Source organism: Sphaerodactylus townsendi, linkage group LG01 (assembly GCF_021028975.2).
Source record: "Sphaerodactylus townsendi isolate TG3544 linkage group LG01, MPM_Stown_v2.3, whole genome shotgun sequence".
Lineage (NCBI taxonomy): Eukaryota > Metazoa > Chordata > Lepidosauria > Squamata > Sphaerodactylidae > Sphaerodactylus > Sphaerodactylus townsendi.
In genome coordinates this window covers 18,530,371-18,547,744 of record NC_059425.1, presented here as the reverse complement: position 1 = coordinate 18,547,744, position 17,374 = coordinate 18,530,371, and the positions used below count along the sequence as shown (strand labels likewise).

Here is a 17,374-nt window from a genome sequence, read left to right as displayed (position 1 = left end):
CAGTGGTTCTCAACCTGTGGGTCGCGACCCCTTGGGGGGGGTCAAACGACCCTTTCACAGGGGTCGCCTAAGACTCTCTGCATCAGTGTTCTCCATCTGTAAAATGGATAAATGTTAGGGTTGGGGGTCACCACAACATGAGGAACTGTGTTAAAAGGTCGCGGCATTAGGAAGGTTGAGAACCACTGTAGCTAGCTAAAAAGAATTTTTAAAAATGTTCCCGGGGAACCAATGGCACAGGAGAGGGCTCTTGGCTTGTTGCCCTGTTTGGGGACAACTTTCCTAAAATGTTTTCTGTTGCCCCAAAAGGTCAGTCCAGAACCAACGGGTTGAAATTAAATCAGGAGAGTTTTCAGCTAAACACTTGGAAGAAATCCCTGACCGTTGAGGCGGTTCCTTGGTGGGACAGGCTTCCTCCGGACGCAGTGGCTCTCCTTCTTTGGTAAGTTTTTAAGCAGAGGCTAAATGGTCATCTGACAGCAAGGCTGATTCTGTGAACTTCGGCAGAACACGTGAGGGAGGGCAGGAAGGGATGAGTCAGTGCTCGGCTCTTGTGGGCTTTCTTACGTGCCCAAGATAATGTTGACTGTCCCTTTGGGGTCAGGAAGACATTTTCCTTTAAGGCCAGGAATCCTGAAGCTTTTTTTTTTTTTTTGGCCTTCCTCTGGGCATCAAGCAGGGGTCACTGAAGGTACATGTGGGTGGGAGGTAGCTGTTAATTTCCTGCATTGTGAAGATGGTTGGACTAGGAGACCCTTGAAGCCCCTTCGGGCTCTGTGTTGCCCAGAGACATCTGCCCAGCTCTACTGGAAAATACACTCAATAATGGACTTGTGGTCTGAACCAGCAAGGAATCTATTTTGACGATGCATCTCCAGAAAGGAATCAATCCAAAAGAAGACCGATGCTGCAGCAAATCCCTCCCCCAGTCTGTCCGCCCCCAGAGGTGGGATCCAGCAGGTTCTCACAGGTTCCCGAGAGTAGGTTACTAATTATTTGTGTGTGCTGAGAGGGGGTTACTAATGGGTGATTTTGCCACGTGATTTTTGCCTTAGTTACGCCCCTCCTCTCAGCAGTAGTGCGCAGAACTTGAAGCGGTCTAGCAGGAGGTGCACCGGCGTGCGTGGCAGCCTGCGCCTGCGTGCATTCGTTTCCCGCCCAAGGGCCGGTGCAGCGGCTGCGTCCTTGCCACAGCCCCGCCCCAGAATGCCCGGCCACACCCCCATCGTGCCCCGCCCAGCCCCATTGGCGCTACACCACAGTTTGAATCCCACCACCATGGGAACCTGTTACTAAAATTTTTGGATCCCACCACTGTCCACCCCCCACCCCCACCCGCCCATTCGTTCAATTACTTTGGTGATCGTCGGGAATATAGTCGTAGGCCTCCGTATAGACCAGCAAGGCTGGGAGACAAAGTGGCTGATTGCTCTCACTTCGCAGGCAAATGTAGTGATATCCTGCATGGAAGAAGGAAGGGAAGAAACTCAAATAAGGTGGAGTTAGTGGATGGGGGAATTCAAGAGACGGTGGCACACACAGCAGACTTTAGCCTTTGGTAATGGGTTCAGTCGTGAGGGCATCATAAATGAGGTTTCAATAGATATGGGCTGATTATGCACATCTGCTGGGCGATGGGGGCAAACGTGCATCGCTGCAAGATTTCTTGGGCGTATTTCCTCCAGCCTGACTTTCACTTTCCATCCTCCCCTGAGGCAAGCGAGATCTCTAGTAGCATGAATTTCATTTTTGCATCCCAGCCAGAGTGGGCAGAATTGTCAGCGGGTACAGCTTTGCCCCAGACCTCTTCCCTCTGCACTGTCAGGACTACAACTCCCAGCAACCACCAGTTCCCGCCATTTCGGCTAGAGAAGCAGGAAACTGAGCAGGAGGCTGCAGCCAATAGAAACCACGTCACTCCGAAGGAGCCAATGGGGGGCGCGGGGACAGGGGGGCATGGGGGAGTTGATTGGTTACTGTTTGTTTTGGAAATAGAAATAAATACTGGAACTGAGGACAAGAATCCTCAGTTCCAGCACCTGTAGCTAGGGCGACATAAGTCAATAAAGTTCGTTCCTTTTTATTAAGTCGACTTTGTTTGAGTGTGTTCAGCCTTACATGCACACAGCCAGCACGCCTACCAAATTGTCCTTAGCACTGAAGAGGTTTACCTACAGTCAGACAATGGAGCTGCTCTTTATGACATACTGGATGCATTTGTGATTGACTAACATTTATTATGACCCAAGTTGTTTGGGGGCTAGAGTCCAATTCAGAAGCGGACCCATGGTTGGCAAATTAATTACACTCATAAGAGCAGAGAACCTGAAAAAATCTGCCAGCAGCAGGGCCGAAAGGCCTTGAAATGCAAAGAGCTCAAAGAGGGGTCAGGGATATTTCCACACAAAGGCCAAATGTATACAAGATAAGCACTGTAGCCCTCTGGAATAAATTCGCATAGCACAGGCAGAAAAACAATATTATCGCACTATTATCATTCTTATCTGGTACACATTTGGGCGCTGCATAGAAATTACCTAGATCAACTACTTACTCTTTGCATTTCACAGCCTGCTGGCTCCAGCTGTTGACATTCATGTCCCACTGACTTCTCTCTAAAAGCCAGCGTGGTGTAGCAATTAAGGGTGTCTAGGTTCTGAAAGAGAGTGTTATTAGCTCTGAGAGGCCTGGGTTCCAATCCCCACTCATTGGAAAGTGCACTGGGTGACATTGGGCCAAATAAACTCCCTTCTCTCAGCGTAACCTACCCCACAGGGTTGCTGTTGTGAGGATAAAGTTGAGGAGGGGAGAATGCTGCCCTCTGCTTTGGCTCCCCACCAGAAAGGAAAGCAAGGTACAAGGAGATAAATATGTGAGTGCGAGCAGTTTTGACAAAGGTATGAAATCTGCCACTTAAGGATAATAACTGTTCATGCATATGACAAATTCGGCCCTAGCCCTGTGGTGGCAAACCTATGGCACTCCAGATGTTCGTGGACTACAATTCCCATCAGCCTCTGCCAGCATGGCCAATTGGTCATGCTGGCAGGGGTTGATGGGAACTGTTGTATCTTTCTTTCTCACAATACTCTCTTTCTCACAATACTAGAACCAGGGGGCATACATTGAAAATGCTGGGGGGAAGAATTAGGACTAATAAAAGGAAACACGTCTTCGCACAAGGTGTGATTGGTGTTTGGAATATGCTACCACAGGAGGTGGTGATGGCCACTAACCTGGGTAGCTTTAAAAGGGTCTTGGACAGATTTATGGAGGAGAAGTCGATCGATGGCTACCAATCTTGATCCTCCTTGATCTCAGATTGCAAATGCCTTAGCAGACCAGGTGCTCAGGAGCAGCAGCAGCAGAAGGCCATTGCTTTCACATCCTGCACGTGAGCTCCCAAAGGCACCTGGTGGGCCACTGCGAGTAGCAGAGTGCTGGACTAGATGGACTCTGGTCTGATCCAGCAGGCTCGTTCTTATGTTCTTATGGAGTGCCATAGGCTCGCCACCACTGTACTATTTGCTGAGTCCTGGTGAAGATTTTTCCTGATAACAATAAGCAATTTCTAATATTATGTTAGTATGTGTGCTACAGTGGTCAGAGTACTAGACTGGCATTGGGGAGACCCATGTTTGAACCTCCACTTGCCAAGGAAGCTTGATGAGCAGGTTTGGGCCAATAGCATGCTCTCGGCCTAACCTACTTCACAGGGTTGTTGTGAGGATAAAACGAAGGGAAAACAAGCTGATTTCATTTTCCTCTGGAAGGAAAGGTGAGGTATATAAAAAGTATATGCAAATGAAGCATCACCCAAGAGCATTTCAGAAAACAAGTCTATGGGCCCCTGCCCCAAGAGGCAAAAATTTAACAGAAGAAGAACAGAGGAGCAAAAGAGGCAAACATTTAACATAAGAAGAACCGCAGTGAACCAAAGGAAGAATTGGCATCAATAACTGAGACTTAATTTTGGAGCAAGGCTAGGAGTCTTTCAAGGGCCTCAAGTATTCTTTGATGGAAGATTTCCAAAGCTTGTGAGATAGTAGTGATGTGGCACGAATATGGTGGGTCAACAAAGCCAACAGGTGCCCAGGCAAACTCCCGACGGTGCTAAGAGCTGTTCTGTAGCAATGCATTATGGGACACAGCACAAGATGGAAGCTCCTCAGCAAGTGCATGGACAAGTGTAGGGAAGGAAAGATGCAGCATGTCTCACCTGAACGGATGGCAGAGACCGGCAGTATCCTGTGCCCCACAAACTTGCCCCCTTCTTCAAAGACAGCTATGCGCAGGGAGGCCAGGGTAGGAAGCACTACCTGAGAATAAAGATGAAAGAGTGTAAGAATTTTTTTTGGATTTAAATAATCTTACCTTTAAGTTTTTGGGGCTAATTAGATTTATTTTATAACAAATTATAAATTGTGAATAATTTTATGGCGTCTTTGGAATGTCCTTCATTTTGTTATTCAGGAATTAGTACCATGTTTTACTATTCGTCTATGACCATGAATAAATAAATCAGAATCGGAAAGGTAAAGAGTTGGGTTGACGTTTTGAATGGGGGGATGGGGCGGGGGACAACATTGGCAATGCCATAGCTTTTCCACACAAGTCGCCTAATCAATCGATCGATCGATCGATCGATCAATCGATCAATCGATCGCCTTTATTGGCATAAAAAGGTTTAAAAACAAATAAATAAATGCCCCCAGTACATTATAGTTTTAAATTATATGTATACATACTGTGTTTCCCCGAATATAAGACAGTGTCTTATATTAATTTTTGCTCCCAAAGATGCGCTATGTCTTATTTTCAGGGGATGTCTTATATTTCTGTATTCTGTTCGTCAGGCATGCTTCCAAACAAAAACTTTGCTACGTCTTACTTTTGGGGGATGCCTTATATTTCACACTTCAGCAAAACCTCTACTACGTCTTATTTTCCGGGGATGTCTTATATTCGGGGAAACAGGGTATATTTAAAAACTCATATTGGGCCCAAATGGCGCCCGGGGGCATGGCTGCCTTCCTGCCCCCCCCCCCCCCCACGCCCCCTCCCCTGCACCCCACTCACAGGAGCCAGCAGGGAGGGCAGGGGGGGCAGGAATCAGACGAGTGGCTCGAATGGGCATTGTGGCAGCAGGTATGTGCCATGGCGCCTGCTCGCTGCCAAGCCCCACCCACCCCCAGCCTCCCCGCAGGCCAGCTCCTGCCCTCCCCAGGGCCTGGGGAGGGCAGAAGCTGGCCTGCTGGGAGGCTGGGGGAACAGGCTGGGGAAACAGAGCTCAGCTACATGCGCCCGGGGGACATGGGATACCCAATGTCCACATTAACGGTATGCCACTGCAAAGACTCACAACTACATAAGGCTTTTGTAGCATTTGGCAACAGCAAAAGGAAAAGAACTCCTGATTGAATGGTTTCAGTAAGAAATTTTGCACTCTCTTCACATAGGCCGGGATCCGGGTTATTGATCAGCATACGCAGTCGGAATAATTCGGGTTGCTCAGAATGGAACACTGGAGTCAGGCTCACATGCTTTTGTCTAATTCCCACAGCCCTGGGGCAACAAGTCACCTTGTGAGGTTTGTCACATCAAGAGAACTAAAACGGGGCCTAAACCGCACTGAACTTGTCAGATAAGAAAGTGTTGTTGGGTGGGGTTGATCTATTTAACTGCAGAGTTAAAGGGAATCTACACACTAGAAATATAGCAGGCCCCTACTTTGAGTTTCCACAGAGAATTTGTAAAATGGCAGTTCAGTGAGGAGATGACAACCCAATTAGAAATCCCTCACGCTTGTGACAGGACTACAGTTGCCACAGCTGCTTGGAGACAACAATTAAGCCACATCACGGCGTAAATATGCCTCATTGTGAAGAAAGCCGATATCATCAGCTACTCAGCAGGAAGTCTCTATTAAAACAGTTCCTATTTGGGAGTCAAACTCTGGAAGCAATGCACTTCACTAACCCTTACTTGCTCACCTTGTGGAAAACAAAAGGCTCTTCATCCCACACCGGGTTGAAGGAATTCCCCTGCGACGTCCGCGTGCGGAATTTGCGCTTGGTGTCCACTGGCAGTCCAAACATGTCCACTTCAACATAGATTCCTACTCGCTTGTCAGACAGGAATTGTCCCGAGACTATCTGTGGGAACAGAAAGCCACAGGAATGGGGACAAATGTTTAAATTTGTACCAAGCGCCGTTTCGTGACCATTTCCAATTTGGATTCTGGTTGCATTATTTCCAGTGGTGGGATCCAAACATTTTAGTAACAGGTTCCCATGGTGGTGGGATTCAAACTGTGGCGTAGCGCCAATGGGGCTGGGCGGGGCACGACGGGGGCATGGGTGGGCATTCCGGGGGTGGGGCATTCTTGGGCAGGACTGTGGCAAGGATGCAGCCACTGCGCCAGTCTTTGGGCGGGAAACGAATGCACGCAGGCACAGGCTGCCACGTACGCCAGTGCATCTCCTGCTAGACTGCTTCAAGTTCTGCGCGCTACTGCTGAGAGGAGGGGCGTAACTAAGGCAAAAATCACGTGGCAAAATCACCAATTCGTAACCCCCTCTCGGCCACACAAATAATTAGTAACCTACTCTTGGGAACCTGTGAGAACCTGCTGGATCCCACCTCTCATTATTTCCCAATCGGGATTACTGGTTGCATTATTGGCGGATTGAACTGATTTTACTGTGTTTAGGTACAGGCAAAGCAGTGTATAAATTATTTAAAGGACTATGGCACCTGCCTACCTGGACCTTCTAGCTTAGCCTCAGACCCCCACCTCCCCAAAAGCATGACAAAATGTCTGTGGAAGTTTCTGTGGATCAATGGCACTCTGAACATGTTTAGAAAAAGTCTTCTCCAACTAGTCTGCAACCACAGAGAATACAACAAAACCATCTGAGCAAACAGCAATTCATTCGTCCCAGACACTTTCTTTTATGTCCAGCTGTCAAAATTTAGATTGGAAAATTTCTGGGGACAGAAAACTTTTTAAATGCTTATGTAGTTTTGTAAAGGGCCCTGCACAGTGATTCAATACATGGCAATTACACAGAGTCCCTTGCACACAACCACCACCACCCCTGCATCCGTGTTCCCGCTCTCCAACCTTCACTTTGACGGTGTTGGCTACAATGCCATCAACAATGTCTTCAGTGAAGGGGTCAAAGGGCTTGTCCTGGCGCCGCATGAACTCTGGCTTCAGCAGGTACCCGCTTCGTCGGTTATACTCAAAGATGCCCAAATTCAGCTGCATTGGCAAGTCTTGGCAAGTGGAGACAGAAGCACAAACGTAATATGAGAACAAGAAAACCTGGGGGTTGATGTATGTGCGGCTGAGCCCTGCTACTCCCCTCAACAGAATGAGGAGGCAGGCCAGGCCCTGCTACTCCCCTCAACAGAGTGAGGAGGCAGGCTGGGCCCTGCTACTCCCCCCAACAGAATGAGGAGGCAGGCCGGGCCCTGCTACTCCCCTCAACAGAATGAGGAGGCAGGCCGGGCCCTGCTACTCCCCTCAACAGAATGAGGCGGCAGGCCGGGCCCTGCTACTCCCCTCAACAGAATGAGGAAGCAGGCCGGGCCCTGCTACTCCCCTCAACAGAGTGAGGAGGCAGGCCGGGCCCTGCTACTCCCCTCAACAGAATGAGGCGGCAGGCCGGGCCCTGCTACTCCCCTCAAGCAGAATAGCGGAGGAGGCAGTGCGGACCCTAGCTACTTCCCCTCAACAAGAAGGTGAGGAGGCAGGCCGGGCCCTGCTTACTCCCCTCAACAGAATGAGGAAGCAGGTCGGGCCCGCTACATCCCCTCAACAGAGTGAGGCTGACGAGGCCGAGGGTCCCCGCTTACTCCCCTCAACAGGAGGAATGAGGGAGGGCAGGCGGGCCCCGCTTACTCCCTCCTCTAACAGGGTGGTGGGCAGGCCGGGCCCCGCTACTCCCCTCAACAGGGTGAGGCGGCAGGCCGGGCCCCGCTACTCCCCTCAACAGGGTGAGGAGGCTGGCCGGGCCCTGCTACTCCCCTCAACAGAATGAGGAGGCAGGCCGGGCCCTGCTACTCCCCTCAACAGAATGAGGAGGCAGGCCGGGCCCTGCTACTCCCCTCAACAGAGTGAGGAGGCAGGCCGGGCCCTGCTACTCCCCTCAACAGAGTGAGGAGGCAGGCCGGGCCCCGCTACTCCCCTCAACAGGGTGAGGCGGCAGGCCGGGCCCCGCTACTCCCCTCAACAGGGTGAGGCGGCAGGCCGGGCCCCGCTACTCCCCTCAACAGGGTGAGGAGGCAGGCCGGGCCCTGCTACTCCCCTCAACAGAATGAGGCGGCAGGCCGGGCCCTGCTACTCCCCCCAAAGAAGTGAGGCGGCAGGCCGGGCCCTGCTACTCCCCCCAACAGAATGAGGCGGCAGGCCGGGCCCTGCTACTCCCCCCAACAGAATGAGGTGGCAGGCCGGGCCCTGCTACTCCCCCCAACAGAATGAGGTGGCAGGCCGGGCCCTGCTACTCCCCTCAACGAAGAGGTGAGGGAGGCAGGCTGGGCCCTGTTACTCCCCAACAGAATGAGGAAGGGCGGGGCCTGCTACTCCCCTCAACAGAATGAGGGGAGGCAGGCGGGCCTGCCTCCCCTCCAACCAGGGGTGAGGAGGCGGGCGGCCTGCCTCCCCCTCAACAGGAATGAGGGAGGCAGGCGGGCCCTGCACTACTCCCCTCCCAACAGGGGTGGGGAGGCAGGCAGACTACTGCCTCCCTCAACAGAATGAGAGTGGGCGGGGCTGCTCCCCTCAACAGAATGAGGTGGCAGGCCGGGCCCTGCTACTCCCCTCAACAGAGTGAGGAGGCAGGCTGGGCCCTGCTACTCCCCCCAACAGAATGAGGAGGCAGGCCGGGCCCTGCTACTCCCCTCAACAGAATGAGGAGGCAGGCCGGGCCCCGCTACTCCCCTCAACAGAGTGAGGCGGCAGGCCAGGCCCCGCTACTCCCCTCAACAGAATGAGGAGGCAGGCCGGGCCCCGCTACTCCCCTCAACAGGGTGAGGCGGCAGGCCGGGCCCCGCTACTCCCCTCAACAGGGTGAGGCGGCAGGCCGGGCCCCGCTACTCCCCTCAACAGGGTGAGGAGGCTGGCCGGGCCCTGCTACTCCCCTCAACAGAATGAGGAGGCAGGCTGGGCCCTGCACTACTCATCCCCTCAACAGAATGAGGAAGCAGGCCGGGCCCCGCTACTCCCCTCCAACAGGGGAGTGAGGCCAGGCCCATACTCCCCTCAACAGAATGAGGGAGGCGGAAGGCGGGGCCCTTACTCCCCCTCTCAGCAGGGTGTGGTGGCAGGCCGAGACCCATACCCCTCCCAACAGGGTGGTGACAGGCCGGGCCCATACTCCCCACGGCAGGGTGAGGCTGGCGAGACCCTGCCTCCCCTCAACAGAGTGAGGAGGCAGGCCGGACCCAGCTACTCCCCTCAACAGAATGAGGAGGCAGGCCGGGCCCTGCTACTCCCCTCAACAGAATGAGGAAGCAGGCCGGGCCCCGCTACTCCCCTCAACAGAGTGAGGCGGCAGGCCGGGCCCTGCTACTCCCCTCAACAGAGTGAGGCGGCAGGCCGGGCCCTGCTACTCCCCCCAACAGAATGAGGCGGCAGGCCGGGCCCTGCTACTCCCCCCAACAGAATGGGGCGGCGGGCCTGCTACTCCCAACAGAATGAGGCAGGCGGGCCTGCTACTCCCCCCCAGCAGAATGAGGCGGGCGGGCCTGCCTCCCCAACAGAATGAGGTGGCAGGCCGGGCCCTGCTACTCCCCCCAACAGAATGAGGTGGCAGGCCGGGCCCTGCTACTCCCCTCAACAGAATGAGGAGGCAGGCCGGGCCCTGCTACTCCCCTCAACAGAATGAGGAGGCAGGCCGGGCCCTGCTACTCCCCTCAACAGAGTGAGGAGGCAGGCCGGGCCCTGCTACTCCCCTCAACAGAATGAGGCGGCAGGCCGGGCCCTGCTACTCCCCCCAACAGAATGAGGCGGCAGGCCGGGCCCTGCTACTCCCCCCAACAGAATGAGGCGGCAGGCCGGGCCCTGCTACTCCCCCCAACAGAATGAGGCGGCAGGCCGGGCCCTGCTACTCCCCCCAACAGAATGAGGCGGCAGGCCGGGCCCTGCTACTCCCCCCAACAGAATGAGGCGGCAGGCCGGGCCCTGCTACTCCCCCCAACAGAATGAGGCGGCAGGCCGGGCCCTGCTACTCCCCCCAACAGAATGAGGTGGCAGGCCGGGCCCTGCTACTCCCCTCAACAGAGTGAGGCGGCAGGTCGGGCCCTGCTACTACAAAGTGCAGATGGGGCAAAGTCCATTTTTGGACACTCCGTAATTCTTTTTTAAAACCCTACCCTAAGTAGAAAGTTGCCACAGAAATGTAAGGAATAGGCTATAACCTTTTCCCATCAGGCATGCTAGTTTTCTATATGTTCATTCAGAAATGGTAACCCTTACCAGCAATCTGAAATGATGCACTACGTTCTACCACCACTTTCTGGTGTATGTGTAGTAACAATAATTACATGCTGTCAAGTCACAACACATTCACAGTGACCCCAAGACCATGGAGTTTTCAAAGCAACAGATGCGCAGAGGTGGTTTGCCAGCCTCTTCCTCTGCACAACAGCCCAAGTCTTCCTTGGTGATCTCTCATCAAAGTATTAACTGTGGCAGACCCTGCATAGCTTTCAAGTTCCACTGAGATCAGGCCACACGTGCAGACTGGGAGAAACCTACTTCTCTCCCGCCCCAGTGCCACAACCTCCATCCATACAGGGTGCAGAAACTTCACCCCCAATATTAGTCAAATGGTTCAGAAGCTGTGTAGGAGCCCAATAAACCTGTTTTGGTAGGCCACCAGAGAGTGCAAAATAAAAAAAAAACAGGGCATGGAATACAAGTCATTTTTTTTTCTTAAGGAGCAAGAAGTTTCTAGCCCTCGTTAGCCAAGAGAGATGAAGGTGACACTCACCAAGAGACTGGAAGTTGAGTGCCACCAATTGGCAGCCGGCATTCCAGAAGACCTGAGGCATGTAGTTGGAAGAATCCACCCTGGTCCCTTTCGGGTATATCCGGCTGAGCTGCTTCTTGTTGTATCTGGGAGAGGGTGCGAGTCAAGGCAGCAACAGAGATGAGGGCCTACAGCTCTTGCAGACACATGTGGGAATGACTTGTACCTGGGGAAAGGCTGGGAACACTGTGGGAGCTAAGCAAGCCCTGGCCTCTGTGATGCTGTCCCAAGTCTCTCCTGCCCCGTTTAGACAAAATATTTATAATATATACAAACTAGCGGTACCCGGCCACGCATTGCTGTGGGTTATTGTGGTGAAATGGGAAAGAAACAGACGCTGACCCTTCCCTCTCCCTCCGCTAGGGTGGGTGGGTCATATCCAGATGCTCGGCCCCCTCCCTCCCCTCCCTTGCATGCCACCCCTCACTCTCTCCCCTCCCTCACGTCTCTTCCCTTGCATGCCACCCCTCCCCCTCCCTCCCTTCCCTCTCCCTCCTGTGTATGTATGTGTATGTGTTTCTCCACTCAAGTTATTGCCTATGTACTGTTTTCACTGCTCATATCTGGCCATCTGAGCGAACATTCTAAGCTGCATGAACATTCTAAGGGTGACAGTTACACACAGGCAGCTGCATGTCCTTCACCATGGAGAGCCAGGAAAAAGGCGTTTTACCTGGGCCAGGTGTGAAATTTCAGGTATATGAACATCTAAAAACACTCTCGCCTGGCTGACTACAGTGGCTGGGAATTTTCAGAGGAATTGGCCCAGCAGTTACTGAGTTATACCATCACTAACAAATACACGGTTTGCTTTGTATATATATATAGAAGATTGTGGCAGACCCCAGTAGAAAATCACGGGGCTCCAAGAGCTCTTTACCCTCAAAACACAAGAAGGACAGATGCTCCGCAGCTGAAAACCTTGGCTCTTCACCCAGTAACTGCACTGGTCTGTAAAAGAATAGCTAAATTCAAGTCCATTAGCACCTTCAGAGATCAACAAGACTATCGGAGTGCAAGCTTTTGATAGTCAAAGGTCCCTCTGTCAAAGCTCATACCGCGGAAATCTTGTTGGTATCTAAGGTGTTACTGGATTCCAAATTACTTAGCCCTTCCAGCTGTACTGTGAGAAAACAGCCAGAGACACTGGAAAGCTACTATCAGTCGCCGGCACAGTGGGACTTCTTTCCTATGGTGTGTGTGCACACGTGTTACGTGCCATTGAATGGCTTCCAACTTCTGGCAACCTATGAGTTAAAGGACCTCCAAAACATCTTATCACCTTGGCCAGGTCTTGCAAATTGTTTTTCACCCCAACTTCATTTAAATCTAACCCAGCTTTCCTGATATGTTATTCATACAGGCTGAACAAGGAGATAAAATACATCCTTGTCTGACACCTTTGTCAACTGGAAACCATTCTCTTTCTCCATGTTCTGCTCCAAAAGCATCTTCTTGTCCAGAGTACAGGTTGCACATCAAAATAATCAGATTTGTGGCGCACCCATTTCTTTAAAAACAAACCATAGCTTTTCATGATCCAGAGTCAAAAGCTTTGCCGTAAACTGAAATGCAAGCTGAAATTCTCTTGCCTCAATGAAAGATAGAAACTCAACCCTGAATGAATCTACAGCCACTTCCTGGACCTTCTCTGCAGCTGAATGCTCTGCTGTGGTCCTAATGCCTGCCCAGTTTTGTTCCCCCCCCACCCCAATCCGTTTTCCAGTAGCAGTTAAAAGGCTTTTAAAAGAGCCGCTTATGTTGACAGCTGCTGACACAAAACGGGCAGGTACAGCTTTAAGAAAAAGGCAAGTACTGCAAATAGTTTTTGGATGCGCTAAAATGCTCTTTCATCAAAGTAGCAAGCTTAATAGTGCACAACATAAGGGTTTTGACATAAGTGGCATTTAAGATAGATTTTTAAATGCAACCAGAGAATTGGGACTTTTTTGAACGGCAGGAGGATGCGACGTTCACTTCCACTGCACCACACACAACAGCGTTATTATCTTTCATTGAGACAAGGCATAGTAACCAATGTACATTTGCAGTACGATTTCTACTGCCTCTATTTTTTCTGAATCCTTTTCTTTCCCATTATTTATTTGCAGTCATTCCAGATGGTGACAGGTGAGAGCTGCCCACGCAGGAATACTTGGATGACACCTGGATCAACGCACACTCCAATTCCTCTCTTTAGCTGTTGATCCTCCGGCTCATTATTCCCAAGAAACTGAAGCAAAACAAAGCAAAGGGGGTCGAGAGCACCCAAAGTTCGTCCCATGAACCACTGAATTGGTTTCCTCATATCATATCCCTACAACACAAGGAAGGATACTCAACAAACTCCATGGGGCTGTTCGTTAGCTGCTCCAGACCTTTGGTCTCCACAAACGAAGACATTTCATAGGATTTGTTACGTTCTTGGTGGAGAGGTGAAAAAAAATTACAGGACATCAATGTGCTATGTTAAATGTAATCCCGTCGTTTGCCAATTACTGGTCCCTCTCTTAAGAACTAGGCTGCTGGATCAGACCAGAGTCCATCTAGTCCAGCACTCTGCTACTCGCACTGGCCCACCAGGTGCCTTTGGGAGCTCACGTGCATGAGGTGAAAGCAATGGCCTTCTGCTGCTGCTGCTCCTGAGCACCTGGTCTGCTAAGGCATTTGCAATCTGAGATCAAGGAGGATCAAGATTGGTAGCCATAGATCGACTTCTCCTCCATAAATCTGTCCAAGCCCCTTTTAAAGTTATCCAGGTTAGTGGCCATCACCACCTCCCGTGGCAACATATTCCAAACACCAATCACACGTTGCGTGAAGAAGTGTTTCCTTTTATTAATCCTAATTCTTCCCCCCAGCATTTTCAATGAATGCCCCCTGGTTCTAGTATTGTGAGAAAGAGAGAAAAATTTCTCTCTGTCCACATTTTCTACCCCATGCATAATTTTATAGACTTCAATCATATCCCCCCTCAGACGTCTCCTCTCCAAACTAAAGAGTCCCAAACGCTGCAGCCTCTCCTCATAAGGAAGGTGCGCCAATCCTTCAATCATCCTCGTTGCCCTTCTCTGCACTTTTTCTATCTCTTCGATATCCTTTTTGAGATGTGGCGACCAGAACTGAACACAGTACTCTTCTTCGTTGTTTATCTCTTAAGGGCACATCTACTCTTTATAGTAGTATAAAACCAGTACAGGTTTATACTGTCAAAGCTTCCCCAGGGAATCATGGGAACTGTATTTGGCAAGTACATACAGAATACTCCATTCGACACTGGGGAAATTCCCTTCACAGAACTACAATCTCCAGGGAAGAGGAAGAGTCTTTCATCCCTCTTGTGAGGTAAAATCAGTTTAAACCAGCACTCTCACTTCTCCGCTACCTTGTTGACACAAGACACCCAGCCACCCCGCTTTCCTTCCACTACTCACTGCTGGCCACTTCAAAGGATTTGAACTTGACAGGTTCGATGTAATTCACCAACGTGGACATCTCTTCTGTGGCAATGGCTTCGCTACTTGCTGTGCCCTGCCATCCGAGGGGGGTGAAGAGGACAGGAAGAGAGAATGAAAGATCAGTTAGGTTGGCCAGGCAAAGATACGTTTGGGGAAACAGAGGAGTAACCAGAGAGGGCGATTTTAAAATCTCAACCATAGCAGAAATAAGGAAAAAATTAGAATCCACTCTGGGCGGCAACACCTCAGAAATTACATTGGAAAAGGCTAACCTCTTCCTGACCTGCTTATTATAAAAACTATCTAGGATCAGGGATCCCTCATACTTGACCAATGTGCTTTTAATTTTTTTTAATGCTGTGTGTTGGGGCTTGATTTGTATTTAGCTTTAAAATATGAATTTACGGATCTTTTAAAAACTGTTAGCTGCCATGGTAGCTCTTGTGAAGGCAGGAAGGTGGGATGCAAATCTTGTAAATACAAATATATACACGCATTAGAAGATACACTAATTTCCATTTTGCAGAGAAAGGTGGCGGGAAAAATTAGCCTCGTCTAGTTCTACACAGTTACCGAGAAGGGATTTATTATTTTCTTCTTTTCTCTAACACATTACTATATCAGCTCATCATCCAAAAAAATTATTGAGGCGAACTTGAATCCAGGTTTCTCCAAGTTCAAGTCTTTAGTCAAGAGTAAGGGGGTATAATTCTTTGATTCCATGTCTTTGACACTTGCAGGGTTAAACAAAAGGCAGCCAAAGACACCTAACAGACCGCACACCTGCATCTTCCTTTTTTTCTTTCCTTTCATATCATCTTTCTTGAAATTTTATCCTGTCTCCGTCCTTTATGTACACACACGCCCATCAACCATGGGGGTTCTTTTATTGTTATCTTCCACCTTCCTCTAAGACGTGCTGGGGGGTGTGGAGTGGATCTGCTTTGAATAGATTAACTGGCCTGCCGTTCTTTTTTCACTTCAACGTTTAACTTTCGATATTGCCACAATGATAGGATACTTTATACAGATACTTGTAACATTTTATGCAAATACTAATATCCGTTTACTGGAACCATATCTAATTTTTAACTAAACTATCAGCCCTCATTTGGGTCACCCTAAGCACCAACCACATTGCCAAAGCTTTAATAGCTGACTGTTTTGCTAATGCTCTCGATGTACTTAATATAACTTAATAAGTACACTTTATATGAAGTTTTAATGGGGATTTTTCATTACTGGCACTGGTATAACATTGGGCAAATCTCCAACAGTATAACCCGGGGGAGGGGGGGGGGAGTGTTGCAACAGCCAGTGGCTGAAGGTAGCGCAGAAGGCTGGGAATCTCAAAATCCCTCCCACTGCCCAAATCGCCCCATTGCCAACAATGACTAAAGGTCCAGGGGCTGGGGTTCCCAGGTGAAACGTTGGCTCCCTCCCCACCTCAGAGTGCTCTGGTCCCATTCCCTGGCGTCCAAGCTGCCACCAGCATTGCTCCATGGTGCCCTGACTTCTGGGTTTTCCTTAAGTGGAGCTGAGGAGTAGCCATCAGTGCCTCTGCCCCCTCCACCAGTGGAAATGCCCCTTGTGCCGGGGGGGGGGGGGAAATGCTTTGGTGCGGCCCTCTAATGCTCCTTATGGCCATTCGGGCCCCTCATCTGGAGCCATTACACATCTAATTACTCTTCCTTTTTTAGACCCCTCTGGCACAGTTCTCACCTAGATGGCTCAGGGTAGCCCAATCTGATCAGATCTTGGAAACTAAGCAGGTTTAGCCCTAGTGAGTACTTGGATGGGAGACTACTGAAGAAGCCTAGATTTGCTATGCAGAGCCAGGCAACGGCCAACCATCTGTGTTCATCTTTTAGCTTGAAAACCCTAGGGGAGTGACATTTTGTTTACAAGTATCTCCCAGTCCTCAGCACAAAATTTATTTGAAGCACGAGGGAGCTATTGTGGGAGGGAGTAGCTAGAGTTGATCTGCTTACAAGCTTGGGCACATTAGCTTTCAACCCATAGATATGGGCTGGGCACATTAGCTTTCAACCCATAAATATTACTGATCTATAGTCTCGAAGATTGAAATACATGACAGAATTCAAGACTGGCTGATAAAAGGGATGTGTTCCAAGAAACAGGATATGTTTCAAGAAGATTTCAAAGAATACCCTATATCAGGTTTATAACTTCCTGGAGAGATCAGAACTGAACAAAAATCGAAAGTTTATGGAGCTGTTAACTATCTGAAAACAGATCAAAAGTATGAAACAATAAGGTAACAAGAACAGGAGAAGCAGAATTAAAATAAGAGGAAAGCCTGGAAAAGTTAAAAGAAATAATTTTAACAGTTTGTTTAGAGCATCTCCTAGACTCAGTGCTGGGATTTAGGTCAGATGATAAATGTGGTGATATATCCTGCAGTTGCAAAAACAAAATAATTAGATATATTTGATGTATTTTGAAGAGAGAGAACGATCACTACAGTTTTCAAATGTGAAGGAGTACTGGATTTTTTAAACAGACATCATTTGCTTGAAGGAAAACGTTTTGTTGTTGCTGAGATAAATAAGAGAAATTCCAGACAAATGGGCTCTCTTCAGACTTGCTTTTTAATATAACTGAAAAACGATGGGCATTCAAACCAAGGAACAAGGATGCTTTTGAACAAACAGGACTCTAGAGATAGTACTCATTATTTCAAAGAAACTACTACATTTACAGAGGTGGAAGTGGATAAATATCACTAATACTGAGAACATTACTGCAATATACTTTAGCATCAAGTTAGTAGCTGGGGAGACTTGGGTACTGGCTGAATTGGGCAGTACTGATAACGAAAAAGTTAAATTGTTTGAAGTTTAAAATATCAAACGA

The 17,374-nt window shown here is 49.7% G+C and overlaps 1 protein-coding gene across 1 annotated transcript in view; it reads right to left on the bottom strand.

Annotated features, from left to right (window-relative positions):
* PLCB3 (phospholipase C beta 3) overlaps positions 1-17,374 on the bottom strand; it is an 85,266-nt gene that overhangs the window by 14,678 nt on the left and 53,214 nt on the right. Inside the window, exons 17-23 of the mRNA XM_048512227.1 lie at positions 14,474-14,570; positions 13,378-13,462; positions 11,001-11,125; positions 7,127-7,281; positions 5,994-6,155; positions 4,220-4,319; positions 1,356-1,460 (exon numbers count right to left, since the gene is read on the bottom strand). Coding sequence (XP_048368184.1) covers positions 1,356-1,460; positions 4,220-4,319; positions 5,994-6,155; positions 7,127-7,281; positions 11,001-11,125; positions 13,378-13,462; positions 14,474-14,570 — 829 coding nt within the window. The remainder of the gene's footprint in view (positions 1-1,355; positions 1,461-4,219; positions 4,320-5,993; positions 6,156-7,126; positions 7,282-11,000; positions 11,126-13,377; positions 13,463-14,473; positions 14,571-17,374) is intronic.